This window comes from Aristolochia californica, unplaced genomic scaffold (assembly GCF_029961685.1).
Source record: "Aristolochia californica isolate CCGP_79_NKW_82.1479 unplaced genomic scaffold, dmAriCali1.0.hap1 SCAF_8, whole genome shotgun sequence".
Lineage (NCBI taxonomy): Eukaryota > Viridiplantae > Streptophyta > Magnoliopsida > Piperales > Aristolochiaceae > Aristolochia > Aristolochia californica.
In genome coordinates, this window is record NW_027182279.1 from 1,103,644 (window position 1) to 1,117,825 (window position 14,182).

At 41.1% G+C, this 14,182-nt stretch overlaps 2 protein-coding genes across 4 annotated transcripts; one reads left to right on the forward strand and one right to left on the reverse strand.

Annotated features, from left to right (window-relative positions):
• Positions 1 to 783: 783 nt before the first annotated feature.
• Positions 784 to 5,036, forward strand: LOC137939085 (sucrose synthase 7-like). 2 transcript variants are annotated; one of them, XM_068784275.1, is made up of 17 exons: positions 784 to 954; positions 1,034 to 1,166; positions 1,262 to 1,416; positions 1,515 to 1,707; positions 1,811 to 1,929; positions 2,015 to 2,231; positions 2,312 to 2,407; positions 2,499 to 2,672; positions 2,760 to 2,876; positions 2,958 to 3,124; positions 3,205 to 3,429; positions 3,509 to 3,830; positions 3,914 to 4,158; positions 4,258 to 4,396; positions 4,470 to 4,549; positions 4,630 to 4,653; positions 4,776 to 5,036. In XM_068784275.1, exons 1-17 carry the CDS (start codon positions 848 to 850, stop codon positions 4,966 to 4,968), a joined length of 2,706 nt encoding a protein of 901 aa, XP_068640376.1. In that variant the 5' UTR covers positions 784 to 847; the 3' UTR covers positions 4,969 to 5,036. The 2 variants fall into 2 exon arrangements, with proteins under 2 accessions (XP_068640376.1, XP_068640377.1); XM_068784276.1 differs by having other exon boundaries at positions 4,768 to 4,868.
• A 120-nt stretch (positions 5,037 to 5,156) lies between these two features.
• On the reverse strand, positions 5,157 to 13,147 carry LOC137939084 (protein argonaute 1-like). 2 transcript variants are annotated; one of them, XM_068784273.1, is made up of 23 exons: positions 13,051 to 13,147; positions 11,018 to 11,748; positions 10,735 to 10,943; positions 10,470 to 10,619; positions 10,252 to 10,385; positions 9,562 to 9,671; positions 9,300 to 9,406; positions 9,044 to 9,182; positions 8,836 to 8,952; positions 8,538 to 8,645; positions 8,389 to 8,460; positions 7,706 to 7,828; positions 7,404 to 7,563; positions 7,191 to 7,316; positions 6,979 to 7,112; positions 6,722 to 6,864; positions 6,471 to 6,533; positions 6,311 to 6,374; positions 6,070 to 6,205; positions 5,886 to 5,959; positions 5,701 to 5,795; positions 5,563 to 5,594; positions 5,157 to 5,470 (listed from the first exon to the last, which is right to left on the reverse strand). In XM_068784273.1, exons 2-23 carry the CDS (start codon positions 11,741 to 11,743, stop codon positions 5,268 to 5,270), a joined length of 3,225 nt encoding a protein of 1,074 aa, XP_068640374.1. In that variant the 5' UTR covers positions 11,744 to 11,748; positions 13,051 to 13,147; the 3' UTR covers positions 5,157 to 5,267. The 2 variants fall into 2 exon arrangements, with proteins under 2 accessions (XP_068640374.1, XP_068640375.1); XM_068784274.1 differs by lacking the exon at positions 13,051 to 13,147 and adding an exon at positions 12,735 to 12,806.
• Between the last annotated feature and the right edge of the window lie 1,035 nt (positions 13,148 to 14,182).

Consider the following 14,182-nt stretch of genomic DNA (forward strand, 5'->3'; position numbering starts at 1 on the left):
AGGAATACGAAGCGGTGGAGCAGAAGTGAGATTTATAGAAAAGCGAGTGAAACCCTAGACGAAGAAGAAGGTTTTGACGGCTGATACATTCTCTTATTCTCATCCAAGGGTCGAGACGTGCTGAAAATTATACTAAACTCATGCTCTACTCATTGCCGTTTTTCGACTGGGACTCGCTCGACTCAGCTCCCGATTTTTGAAGTCAGGAGACTCGGATCGGGGCTTCGGTGACTGGACTTAGTCCGAGTTGAAAGAATCCACATGAACCAGAATCTGGTAAAATCCATGTTCAGATATTGGGAAATCAAGCCTGAGCATCTCTTAAATTTAAAAATGTTTGTAAGCGAGAGAAAAGCATTACCGGGAAGAAGAAAGGAACAATCTCACACGGGTGCCCAAGATCTGTACACAGATTGCAGAAGGTAGAACTAGAATATTTTGTGAGACTTGGATCACGTTACGAAATCATGGAAGCAGACAGAAGTTTGGAACCAGTTGTTATCATCCAACACGGGAGGTTTCGATCCCCGTTGGACTTCTCGTCTCCAATCCAAGAAGAAGGAATCCCTGTGAATTCTTTTCTTGCTCTGGGAATGTGCTTTCTCCTCTCGTCAAAACCTTCCATGGCCCACTCACAGCGACGATTCTTCGATTCTGAGCACTTTTAACTTGCTGCAGCAGAAAGAAACTGGCAAACAAATAGTAGTTGGAATCAACAACAGATGCAACGAAAATGGGTATAAATTGCAGCAGCAGCAACTGCGGTGACTCAAATCAAATCAATCGCTTCGAGATTGCTACTGGGGAGCTGTTCTTTCACGAAACTTTTCTGGTTTTTCTGGGTTTGATGTACATGGCTTCCGCTTCGACTTATAAAAGATCAGATAGCATTACCGATGGCATGCCCGACGCTCTGAAACAGAGCCGGTACCAGATGAAGAGGTGTTTTGCCAGGTAACGTCATATCCACATAAATCTTCGTTTACATTATCATAATCTAGATGCAAATGAAGGTCTGAACATTGCAAAACAGGTACTCTGGAAGTGGGAGAAGGATACTTAAAATGCGAGACCTGATGGAAGAATTGGAGAAAGCTATAGATGACCAGGGAGAAAGAGAAAAGGTCTTCGACGGCCTGCTTGGCTACATTATAAGATCCACAAAGGTAATGATCTTCTTGTCTGTAACCCCGTTTTTTTTTTTTTTTCTTTGATCTGTTCTTAACAAGTAACTGACTGTAATTCATCGCGGAAAATGTAGGAAGCAGCTGTTGTTCCTCCTTATGTAGCGTTTGCAGTGAGACCCAACCCTGGAATTTGGGAATATGTCAAGGTTAACGCAGAAGATCTCTCAGTTGAAGGACTTACTGCTGCAGAGTTCTTGAAATTCAAAGAAACAGTCTTTGATGAAAAATGGTTGGTAGATATCAGTCTGAGATAGAAATGCCATTAAAAAGAGGACTTGTGCCGCTTCAAGTTTTTATTTCTTTAATGTATGTTTCCTCAATGTGCAGGGCAAGTGACGAGAATGCACTTGAAGTTGATTTTGGAGCATTCAAGTTCTCCACCCCACATGTGATCTTGCCGTCTTCAATAGGGAAAGGCACACAATACGTCGCGAAGTTTTTATCTTCGAAGCTCGGAGATCAGGAACAGGGCGAGAAGCCCTTGTTGGAGTATTTGCAGGCTCTGAATCACAGAGGAGAAGTATGAACAAATGAAGCAACACCCAAAATTTAAGCTTAGAAATTAAAATTTTAGCGCCCGGATTAACCATTTCCTTTCCTGGTTCTTGGTTCTCAATCTGCAGAATCTTATGATCAATGAGACTTTGGACTCGATAACCAAACTACGACAATCACTTCTGGTGGCTGATGTGGTTGTCAGTGGACTGCCGAAGGACACTCCATACCATCAGTTTGAGCTGAGGTAAACCCACAATTTCTTCTGATTCAAACCCTTGAAGCTCCATATCGAATTCAAATTTTGAATTATGGATCTTGCTTAAATTCAGGTTTCAAGAACTGGGATTCGAGAGAGGGTGGGGAAGTACAGCTGAACAAGCAAAAGAGACGATAAATTCACTTTCAGAAGTTCTTCAAGCTCCAGATCCTGCAAACGTGGAAAAATTCTTCAGCAGAGTCCCAACGACATTCAATGTAGTTATTTTCTCCCCACATGGATACTTCGGCCAAGCAGATGTTCTTGGTTTGCCTGACACTGGAGGACAGGTAATTTCGGACAAATTAGACTGGATCAGAGATAACATGGATCAAACTTGTCCAGAATTAATTTCCTTTATTTTGAACAGGTTGTCTACATTCTGGATCAAGTAAGAGCAATGGAGGAGGAAATGCTTCGCAGAATCAAGCAACAAGGATTGACAATAACACCACAAATCCTTGTGGTGAGTTCTTGTTATTCAAATATTCCAACAAATATTAAATGCCCATTACAAGTTAGAATTAGTACTGATTTCATTATATGACTATGAGCAGATTACCAGACTGATACCAGATGCTCGAGGGACGAAATGCAATCAAGAACTAGAGCCGATTCTGAACACGAAACACTCCCACATACTTCGAATCCCATTCAAGACAGAAAATGGGATCCTCCGCCAATGGGTATCACGTTTCGACATCTACCCTTACCTCGAGAGGTTTTCTCAGGCAAGTCCATGACAACAGATCCTCTCCTCTTTATCATCATTATATAATCACAGTAAGTTTATTTTTTATTTTTCTTTTAATCTTCAGGACGCTGCTGCGAAAATCATTGACCACTTGGAGGGGAAGCCAGACCTGATAATCGGAAACTACAGTGATGGGAACCTGGTAGCTTCTCTGATTGCTAGCAAACTGGGGATTACTCAGGTGAGTGACATTCTGGTTGAAGAGGAGCTTCCTGGACGATTTTCTTCTTTCATGGCACTCACCCACATGACGGGTACACAGGGAACCATCGCTCACGCCCTAGAGAAGACGAAGTACGAAGATTCCGACGTGAAATGGAGGGAATTAGACCCCAAATACCACTTCTCATGCCAATTCACGGCTGACATCATAGCCATGAACACCACTGATTTTATCATCACGAGCACGTTTCAAGAAATCGCCGGAAGGTGTGTGGGGATGTCAGAGTAATGGGTCAACAATGTCTACAAAAAACTAACCTAACTGAACCATCTTTGTTTTCTGGCAGCAAGGATAGGCCTGGACAGTACGAAAGCCACGGCGCGTTTACTCTTCCTGGTCTGTACCGAGTCGTCTCCGGCATCAGCTCTTTCGATCCCAAATTCAACATAGCTGCCCCAGGTGCGGACCAATCAGTCTACTTCCCTTACACGGAGAATGAAAAGAGGCTGACCTCGTTCCACCCCGCCATTGAAGAGCTGCTGTATAGTAAGGAGGACAACGAGGAGCACATGTAAGTCGCCATCAAGTAAACCGATCCCATCTTTTAACCATTTAAATGGAGTTTGACTGACGTTTCGAGCCGGAAACAGAGGATTCCTGGAAGACCGAAAGAAACCCATCATCTTCTCCATGGCAAGGCTGGATACTGTGAAGAACATCACAGGGTTAACCGAGTGGTACGCAAAGAACAAGAGGCTTCGGAACTTGGTTAACCTCGTGGTGGTGGCCGGCTTCTTCGACGCATCCAAATCGAAAGACAGAGAAGAGCAGAGTGAAATAAAGAAGATGCACGACCTGATCGACAAGTACCAATTGAAGGGTCAGATTCGCTGGATCGCTGCTCAGAACGATAGGTACAGGAATAGCGAGCTTTACAGGTGGATAGCCGATACAAAGGGAGCTTTCGTGCAGGTTTGAATCAGCACTTGGTTCTTGTTATTCTGATCATTCTGGTTCCGAAACTGCAACTGAGAGATTTTGTCCCTCTCTTGCAGCCGGCTCTTTATGAAGCCTTCGGTCTAACAGTAATAGAGGCAATGAACTGCGGACTCCCGACCTTCGCAACTAACCAAGGAGGCCCGGCTGAAATTATAGTCGACGGAGTCTCAGGCTTCCACGTTGACCCCAACAATGGAGATGAGTCAAGCAACAAGATCGCCGACTTCTTCGAGAAATGCAAGGAAGATGGGGAGCACTGGAATAACACGTCCAGAGCTGGACTTCAACGAATCTACGAATGGTCAGTTAAAGATTAAACATGTTACAGACCATGTCGATGGTCGTCTCCTCCAGCGCATCTTAATTAACAGTTGGTTTTCAAACGGAATTCGTGTTACAGCTATACGTGGAAGATCTACGCAAACAAAGTTCTAGACATGGGATCCATTTACGGCTTCTGGAGGCAACTTAACAAGGAAGAGAAAGTAGCAAAACAGAGATATATCCAAATGTTCTATAATCTCCAGTTCAGAAACCTGGTAAGTTGAACGAATCAGAGAGGAAAAAATAAGAGGAAGGTAACCTGGGATTCTTAACGGTTTTCTATTGCAGGCCAAAACCGTTCCGGTGGCAGTTGATCAACCTTTCCAGACGGAGGTGAAGGCTCCGTTGAAGCCTCAGGCGACACAAAGGTGAGCAACATCATTTTCGCTGACAAATGTGTTACACCGACTGCATTTACTGACAAATTTCTCTTTCCACTTGAATGCAGGCGAACCCAATCTCGGATACAGAGGTAAGAAACAGAAATCAGCTCTTTTAAGTGTGTGTGTGTTTTTTTTGTTTTTCTTGTTGTTTCCTAGGAAATGAAGTTTTATCACTTATTTGGATCATCTGAACTCACTTTTAGGATTCTAGGTTAACTCCTGAAACGCCATCGTCTCAGGATGGTGACCGACTGCTTCAGACCAAGGGATCATCCTCCTCTCAAGAAATAAAGACGAAGAAGAAAACACCCAGCTTGTTGACACTGTCACTCCTGTTGCTTGCTCCTTTTCTTATCTACCGCTTGATCGGGTTTCTTAACAAGATTCACAGCAAACCCAAGTAATCTCTGAAAGGCTCCTTTCCTTGGTCTTATCTACTACATATTTCTTGTTGTAAATACGATTTGAATAATGAAACATGGTTTTCGTAATCCCAGTATCAGGCGCCACTTATTAAAAAGGGAATATACAGATTGTAACACACCTACTTGGGGCAGAGAATTTGTAACCAAGTGGTCTCGGGTGTGGGGTATTTATTATTGAATCCATCATAATTTCCAATAAAAGAAAAACCCCCCACACAACCATAAAACATTTAATTCAGAATCAGCTCACTTGGGTATGTATTTACTAGCAATTTAATTCAGCAATAAAACATGACTTTCTTAACGTTGTCCTTGAGAGGAGGCAGTGGCCTAACTGCACCACCTCCGGGGACTCGAGTGTTTCGTGGCCCACCTCCTCGGCCAGCTGCACCACTAGTCATGGAGCCACTGTCAGAAGTCTCAGGCTCCATGTAGAAGCGTGCCCGGAAAGCTGCAAGATGAGCATAATATGCAGGCGGCACTGTTACCACCAACAAAACGTTTTAGTGTAAGATGTTAACATACTATATATATAGAGAGAGACAAAAGAGCTAGGAAAGATGACTCTCTCACCTATTGAAACAGATCTTGTACAGCGAGCATACCTGCAACGAGCAACAAGATTGAACACATGAATTAATTAATTATGCAGAGTGTACACTCCCCTCCCAGTACAGGAAAAAAAAAAAAAAAAAAAAAACTGATTCTTACGTGTAGCAAAGATTGTTTGTGAGCAATTGAAGGGCATCGGCAGAAAATTTGTTCTCATCCCACAGAATATGGTAGTGAGCAGGACGGCTCGTGCCCTAAGTTTAAGTTTTTCATCATCAGTAGCAAATAAATTATATCTCTACTAATGAGCCTTAATCTAAATACAAGGGAATAGATTTGGTTACCTGAATGCCAGCATGACTGCACAGGAAGAAGTCAAATTCAGTTGGATGACAAATCTTGGTATCCACCACGGTTCCTGACGTTGTTGAAAAACGGCAAGAGCATAATAATTAGAATAATTTTTACATGGAACATATTACATCTTACCAATCATGGTGGTAAGATAGCATAGAGAGCAAATCTTACCAGGTAAAATATTTCCACTCCTGTCAACTGAATGCCGATCGTGGTGGTTGTTCGCAAATAGCCTCGTATGGTGACGTTTTTGGACTACCACAAAGGTCACAGGAGGCTGATAATTTGGTTCTAAAGAGGCACAAGCCTGAGTAAACAGACAACAACAGAACAACATTCAATCATGTATTCACACGAATATTCATCAGCACCAATTAAAACATAAAAAATAAAAAACCCAAAGAGCTACGACCTTCCGAATCGCATCCAGTTCATAGAGTAGGACCTGATAAAACTGGCCTTCACTCACACCATCCCTAAAACATGAACCCGATCACATCAAGCCAGCCATAAAAATAAAAATGCAATTTGTCTTATAGCCATTCAAATATCTGACTGATTGATCAAGTTACCGATAGAAGATGATTCGTTGAGGCTTCTGTCCAGTTGCTCTTCTGAAAGATATGAGTAGATCCCTGAATCCATTCAAAGAATATTTTCATTTAGCTATTCTATTCATTAAGCACAAGAACTTCCAATTTAAAAGTAAATCAAAAGCCAAAAATTAAACAAAAATGACATCTGGTGAGCAAAACATAAATAACAGCTTGATTTTTTAGTCAAACGGCCAACAGCAAGGGCATCACATGCACAAAAATCATACTTGATCATTCCACCAGTACAAGTTCCACGGACAGGATCTTGCCAGGTTTTAAAAAGATCCTGGATGAGCTCTTGGCGATGGACCTGTGCACAAACCAGACCGGCATACTTTGTAATTTCCGGCCAATCTTGGGATGCGACGACCTAGATATCCGTTGAAGCACAGAAACAACAATCAAGTTAAGAGGACTTCAACCCGAAGGACAAGTAAACAGAATTCAGATGGGAGCAAAAGAAACAAGAACACTTGGCTTTTACCGCTGCAATTGATGGACTAGAATCTTCACCCGGATGAGGATGAGTTACATCAGCTCCAAAAATAATTGTAGGGGTATCACTAACAAGAGGAATTCGCCTTGACAATGCATCCACCAGCACGGTGTTCCTACCCCCTACCTATTCACATCAAAGAAAAGGAAACAATGACAAAGATCTATTTGTATACCAACATTAATGAGAGTACATGAAACCTACCTTCACATTTATTTTAAGTGCAACATTTGCCAGGTACTGCTTGCTCATCTTAAATACATGCTTTGTTAAGCAGCATTGCGAGACCAAACCAAGATCTGTCTCACAAATCCTCTTCAGATCACCTAAAGAATAACACAAAATGCAAGCTCTTCAGGTCACCTGGGTAAATATTAATGTCTTAAAGTATGCAAGGATACATTCACTGGTACCATAAAGAGAGCCATTGTTATCAGGCAATATCACAATCAGCAGGTCAATTTCCTTTCCGCCCAGTTTATCCATGGCATTATGGTAACGGGTTCTCAATGCCCTCTCAACCAGATCTGGCCGAGCAGAGTAGGGCTCCAGAATGGCATTAGGATTAAATGCCTGAAAGAAAACGAGAAAAGATTGGACAACCTTACAGATATAAATACTAGAACTAAGAATGAACAGATTTGTTTCAAAATGTGGGTAGTTTTCAATGCAAAATAAATAAATAAATAAAGATGAATGACTATTGGGAACATACCATGCCAGAAATCATACACATTTTAGCAAGTTCCTGACAAAATCCACGTGCAACACTATCTTGAACATTACGTGAAAAATTCATACACATCCAGTGGTTCACAGTTCCTCCATTGACCATTTTCTACAATGAAAGAAAGAAAATTGTTAGTTAAAGGTGATTGCAAATGACAAAGCAACGAGGACAAAAAGAACAATAACAAAACAAGCCAAGGAAAAACAGAGTATCCACATGCAAATAAAAAATAAATAAAAAAGTCTGAACATGTCAGCTTCAAACAGCTAAAAGATACATATGGCCGAAAACATAAAAGTAATTACAGATATTTCTATAAAAAATAGGCAAACTACTATTTTGGGGTCAAGTTACAAAGGTTTCTCATTCTTTTTTTATTTTTGTGGAGATAGGGAACTGCAAGGAAGAGGGAGACAAAAACTCTTTAAAAATTTTATTGACTATAGAAAACTCCAATTGGATTTTTTATAACACAATTTTAATTGGATTTTTTGTAACACAATTCTAATTGGATTATTCCTAATTCACATAAAGCTATTTAAGTGCCTCCTCAAGAAGTCTTCAACTTTCTACCACATTCAAGTACATATTAAGTAAAAATGTTTGCCTAGTGAGATGACAAGAGTCTATTTCTTGCAATAAAGTATAAACAAAATCAAGAGTTTTACCTTGTTCATCATATTCCACTGACCAACTTGTGGCAAGCAATCTCTCTCCCTCCCTGTGTCATGGTATTTTAGCTGAAAAACAAATGAAAACAATCAGAAGACATTCTACACCAAGAAACTGTAAACAATGCAAATAATAGTTTGTATACCCAAGGAGCAGGTAAAATACGAGCTTCAACTTGAGCAAGCTTTTCACTAATTTTAATGCCAAACTCATTTGCATAGGGATCTTCTCTGTATGCATTATGATGAACAGTCTGTAAAGATTAGGGAATAAGGTAAGAACTAAAACCACAAAAAAGAAGCAAAGATACAATAACAATAACATCTTTAAAGAGGCACTAAAGTTTCCATCACCAAGAAAAAAAAATACACACAAAAAATGAAAACAAGACAATTGGGGCAACTACTTAAGACATTAACATGAGCATGCAAACAAAAAAACACCTGTAATATATCCATTTCACGTTCATGAGGACGCTGACAGGTAACTTTGAGCAAAGCAGTGATCTGCTTCTCATTTAACCTTTTCGAATATCTCTGTCCTTCCACAATCTTACACACCTGATAATAAAAAAAAATGCACAACCATCAGACCGGGCAGCACATAAGAACAACAATATAAGAGGTCAGAGTTTCTTAATGTGAGTTAAACCTCCATTGGCAGATAGTTTGGTCTCTGTGAATTGCCAACTTGCAAGCAAGGCCAGTTTGTGTGCTGAATTACAAAACCATAAGTCTCCTGGAAATATTGGACAACTGACTTCATTGTGCCCCTGTCATCGACTGGAAATCTATGTACAATAACAAAATAAAAGATAAAGCAGAACAAAAAATATATCAGTTCAGAACATGCCAAATTGTAACCATACACTAAAAGGCGTAATTTACCAAAGACAAGATATACATACGTAAGTTCTCTTGTTGGTTGTGATGTTAAACCAGATATACGGTATTTTCTCCGCATGTTACCTCTGTGTGTAACTTCAACCTTGACACCTCTTAGTGCCTTTTTAATCTGTAAATTAGTAAATATGCCAACTCAGATAACCATGACTTGTACTGCAAATGCTGCTATCATTGGATCAAATCAGAAGCCAAAAAAACAAAGCACATTGGACACACAGAAAAAACGCTAACTAAAATGCAAACAAAAATGACAAGTAAGCACACCTTGACACGATCAGCATCAGATAGAGTCCTGGAACCAACATCTCTATTGAGAAGCTGAGTCACAAAATCAATGACTGGGAGAGGTTCAATGAAGGCAGTGGATGACATATCTATAGGGCAGAAGCAAAGTCAGTGGAGAGGGTAACAATTAGTGAAAGAAAACAGTTAACAAAACAATGGCACATCTACTTAACATTCAACATATTGGCTTTAGGATTTCAAAATATGATCTAAATGGTAATAAATAAATTTGAAGAACAAGTTTCCATGAATTTGAAATGTAAGAGCAACTAGCGAGAAAAATTCCCAAAATAATGGGACATCAACTTAACATTCACAAATTGGCTTCGGAACTTTCATATTATGATATAGATGGTGACAAATAAATTTGAAGGAACAACACGATCTCTATTTGGATATAAAGATACATCATCCTGCCACAAATTTGACAGTTGAGAGCATTTCTTATGCTGCAAGCAAAAATGTTTAACAGCAATAGCAGGTCAAGCAGATCCATGCAATAACACAAAAGAAAAGTTCAACAATAAATATCAGCTTAACATCAATAGTAGATCAGAAAACACATTTGCACGTGCAACAATAATGATGTAAAGAAATATAAACTAGACAAAGAAGTTAGTACAGGACAAGTACAACCAGTATTGCAACATAAATGACCATATTACATACCAATGTTCAAGGACAACCCCATCTGAGTTGGCCTAATGCTCTGGTAGAAACCACGCCAACTTTCTAGACCCTCGCCAAGAGGTTGCCTTTTCCCTAGATCAGGGGAGTAGAATGAACGACCAACAGGTGAATACCTAGAAAACCACAAACATCAAGATACATTGCAATACAACTACAGGATGAAAGTCAAATATTTAGATGATTTTTTATAGAAGCACCTGGATGTTGGAAGCTCACGTAGTACTATATCAAGCACCTGAAGAGCTTCTTGCGGAGCATCAGCCTGCCTCCCATCCAAAAACATTCCTAGGTGATGTAAATCAGCACGTGCCGCAAATTTTATGACCACCCTGAATGACCTCTCTCTCCTGAAGCAGAATACATTCATAAGAAGGGCATGAGAGAACAAGAGACTCAAAATTTTCTAAAATACTTTATCTAATAGAATGCATGTATAACAGAATACGATGAGCATCAACGCACCTAGCACCACCTTGATTATCTTCCTCGTCCATAAGCTGAATTTGAAAATCTTTTGAAGTAAATGGAAGAGGTCCTGCAGTATACAGACTTTTTCTACCATCATAAGCTGGAAGCCGCCTACCAAGATGCGATTCTCGGTACAGTTCAACTAATCTTTGCATTACAGCACGATTCACACCACGTGATGTAACTTCAGGAGTGATTGTTACCTAATTCAACATAACCAGGTATCAATAATGATAGAAATGGATATAGAATTGAAAAAGAGAAAACAAGGACATACATCATATTGGTGGAGATCCTTGTCCGGAAGCTCTGCAAAGAAATGATTTGCCTTGACAATACATTTAATTCCACTGCTACCCTTTCCAGGGCGAAGTGGGAACCTCAATGATTTGCTAGAACCAGCAGATGGAATGAAAGGCTGAATGGCCTGGCCAGAACTCTCTTCAGGCTGGAGAGAGAGTTGCTCAACTTGCTGAGTAACCTGCATCAGGCCCTGTCCTCCCGATGGACCAGCTGAACTGGCCTTTGGAGTACCAGAGGGTGTTCCAGACAAGTATTGCTGGGAAGCTTGGTGCAGCTCGGGAACTGAAGGCCTAGGGGAAGGACCACCACCATGTCCACCTACAGCACCACCACTGCCACGGCCCCCACGTCTCCCACTGATTGCAGATGGGAAGCTGCCAAATTGTGGTGCCGGCCCTCCACGAGATTGATAACCACCTCGCCCCGGGTACTCTGATGGGGGTCCACCTGATTGAGGTGCCATCCCCCCACGTGGTTGATATCCACCTCGGCCCTGATAATATCCACTGCCTCCCCCTCGACCACCTCCTTGATGTTGGGCCTGAGGAGGACCACCACCCCTTCCACCTTGATACCCTGGCTGTGATGCAGGAGCTCGCTGTTCAAGTGGACGCTGAGTCCCCCGACTAGTATCAGCAGTCCCTTCTTGTTCAGAACCCTGACTGGTGGAGCCTGGATCACTTCTTTTCTTTCTACCCATGATGACTGCACATGAAAACATAAAAACATGAGAAAATCTTATGTGAGTTATAAGCTTAAATTTTCAGCTGTACAGAAACAGCGGCAGTAACATCCTTTCAAAGAACAAGTAAACAAAATCCCAGGTAATCCAAATTTCTCTAGAAATAAAGTGAAGCGCAAAAAACCCAAAACTACAGCAAAGTTGATTGACATGTTCTGTCCCGCATTCGAGTTCATACATAATTGCGAGAGAAGTATTTAGTTGCCTGGTTAGCAAAGGTCTGGCTGCCATGGAGGGTTTGAGGAGCGTCAGAGATGGTAGATATAGAGAAGCACCAGCAAATGTAGTTTCGATGATAAAGACAAGAATGGCCAATGACAAATATACTCGTTTTTTTTATGAAAGCGCAGACGATGAATAGGTAGTAAAACCCTATAATCGCGAAGCAAGCTATTCAATACAACATCGAGATCGGATGGGCAGAAAGTTCAGAAAGCATGACAACACGAGCATCCGTGTTGCAGAAAGCGAAAACATAGAAATTTCTTAAATATTCCAAAAATTAAAAAAACAACGTTAACACGTATAAAACACTTCAACATAGAATCGAAGTCACCGTACTAAAAATAAAGCAGCAGGAAAAAACCGCACACCAGTCCTCAAACCCTAGAAGAAACACCACTGCAACAATAAAATGTAGATCGGATCGCTCAGAAAAGAACACCCTGATCTACAATCTCAATACTAAGTGGTCCAACTAAAGCCAAATACGCACAAATAATAGAGATATCCAAACAATCGTCACCAATAAGCAAAATAAAAGAAAAAACCAAGAACCTCGCTTAGTGAATCTCCAACATTAAACCCCACCAAAGCAAAAAAAAGAAAAAAAAGAAAAGAAAAAAGAGAGAGACAGTGAGAGCGAAGAAGAAATAGAAAGATAGCTGCAAAAGGAACGACAACCAACAAGCAGTGCACTAGCAGCAAGTACAGATGATTCACACTAAACCTTTCAAGCCAAGGATCCTCTCACCAACGACAGAAAAAGAAACTTCGAGCAAATAAAAAACATTAACTCCAAAACCTGCGAAAGCAAAAACCTACAAACATCAAGCTGGCAGAAAATTAACATGAGATCAGAACACAGATATCAAAACCTTCAGAAAAACACAGTAACCAGATCGGCAGAAAACAAGCAAAAGTCCTGACGAAGAGACAAAAAATAAAAATCATAGAAACAAAAATAAAAACGCAAATAACACCAGACTACGGAGACAGCAACGATCAGATCGCTTTAAGAAAAAGGAAAGGAATGTAGCAGCTACCTGCAAACAACAATCGAAAAACCGCTCCTCTCCGAGACCCAAGCCTTGCTCAAGCAGTCGCTGGGGGAAGGCGTTTCTCAGCGGACGAAAAACACCCCTGTTAAGAAACCGTGTGAACCGTGAAAATCATCGCCTGTTTATAAATCGCCAGTACTTCGAAAACGACAAAAGAAGTCCACGTAAAAGATTACGTGGCACCCTCAAGCAGTCCGATTCGGCAGGGCCACCACATCGAGCGGGTCACATTGTCAAGTTCCCGCCATTTCCATTAACGGGACACGGCGGTTCGCCCACATGATTGGCCGGCGGCGAAGCTGCCTAAAAGAGCCGTTTACGAATCCATTCGTCTCCGCTCTCCTGCGCTGACTTTTCTTCACATGAGAATCACATAAGACGCTATCGAGATCTTCCCTTCCTTCATCTGTCGCAAAATTGAAGATCTCGTGATAAGAAACCTCCCTACCGCTGTTCATATCTTTAAGAGACAATAGCGGGTTCTGAATAGAATTAGGCAAAGTCACTTTAATACCCTCGACGATACGAGATTAGAAGAAGCAGGTGGGTGGTTTTTTGGTCAATTCGCGCAGAAACGTAGAAAGGTGACAAAGATGGCGGATAATAATTAGCGGTATGCGGTTACGGAATGGTGGAGGGAGACCAACTGAGACCCGGTCGCTTTCAGTTCCTACCACGTCAGCGAAAGTGAGGCCATTGTGGGGCCCACGTGTGCGAACTCGAAAGGCAGTGAGTCATGGTCGTATCGACGGCTGCCGGAGGAAGCGAGTATCGAAGTGTATAAATAAATAAATAAATAAATAAATAAATAAATAAATAAATAAATAAATAAATAAATAAATAAATAAATAAAATAGATATTTAAACTGGTAGTAAGAAATTGATTTTTCTTTTTTCTTTTTTCTTTTTTATTAGTGGTGTTGGCTTAGGAGCAAGCTGATAGATCGACTGGGCCGTGAGTGGAGACCGCCGTGACTGCTAGTCAGTGCCGCACTCGCGCCGACGCGGATTAGCTGATGTTGCTTTTGGATAAAAGGAGCGGATAAGAATCTGACTCCTATCGTGTCACATTAACGTCTAATGTTTCGGTATTGGCTTGGGGGTCACGTATTATTTT

Coding starts and splice junctions, on each gene's coding strand:
- LOC137939085 (XM_068784275.1), top strand. CDS start 848: ATGTACATGGCTTCCGCTTCGACTTATAAAAGATCAGATAGCATTACC. Junction 955..1,033: donor ATGAAGAGGTGTTTTGCCAG/GTAACGTCATAT, acceptor ATTGCAAAACAG/GTACTCTGGAAGTGGGAGAA. Junction 3,125..3,204: donor TTTCAAGAAATCGCCGGAAG/GTGTGTGGGGAT, acceptor GTTTTCTGGCAG/CAAGGATAGGCCTGGACAGT.
- LOC137939084 (XM_068784273.1), bottom strand. CDS start 11,743: ATGGGTAGAAAGAAAAGAAGTGATCCAGGCTCCACCAGTCAGGGTTCT. Junction 10,944..11,017: donor AGGATCTCCACCAATATGAT/GTATGTCCTTGT, acceptor ATGTTGAATTAG/GTAACAATCACTCCTGAAGT. Junction 5,960..6,069: donor GAGTGGAAATATTTTACCTG/GTAAGATTTGCT, acceptor CAACAACGTCAG/GAACCGTGGTGGATACCAAG.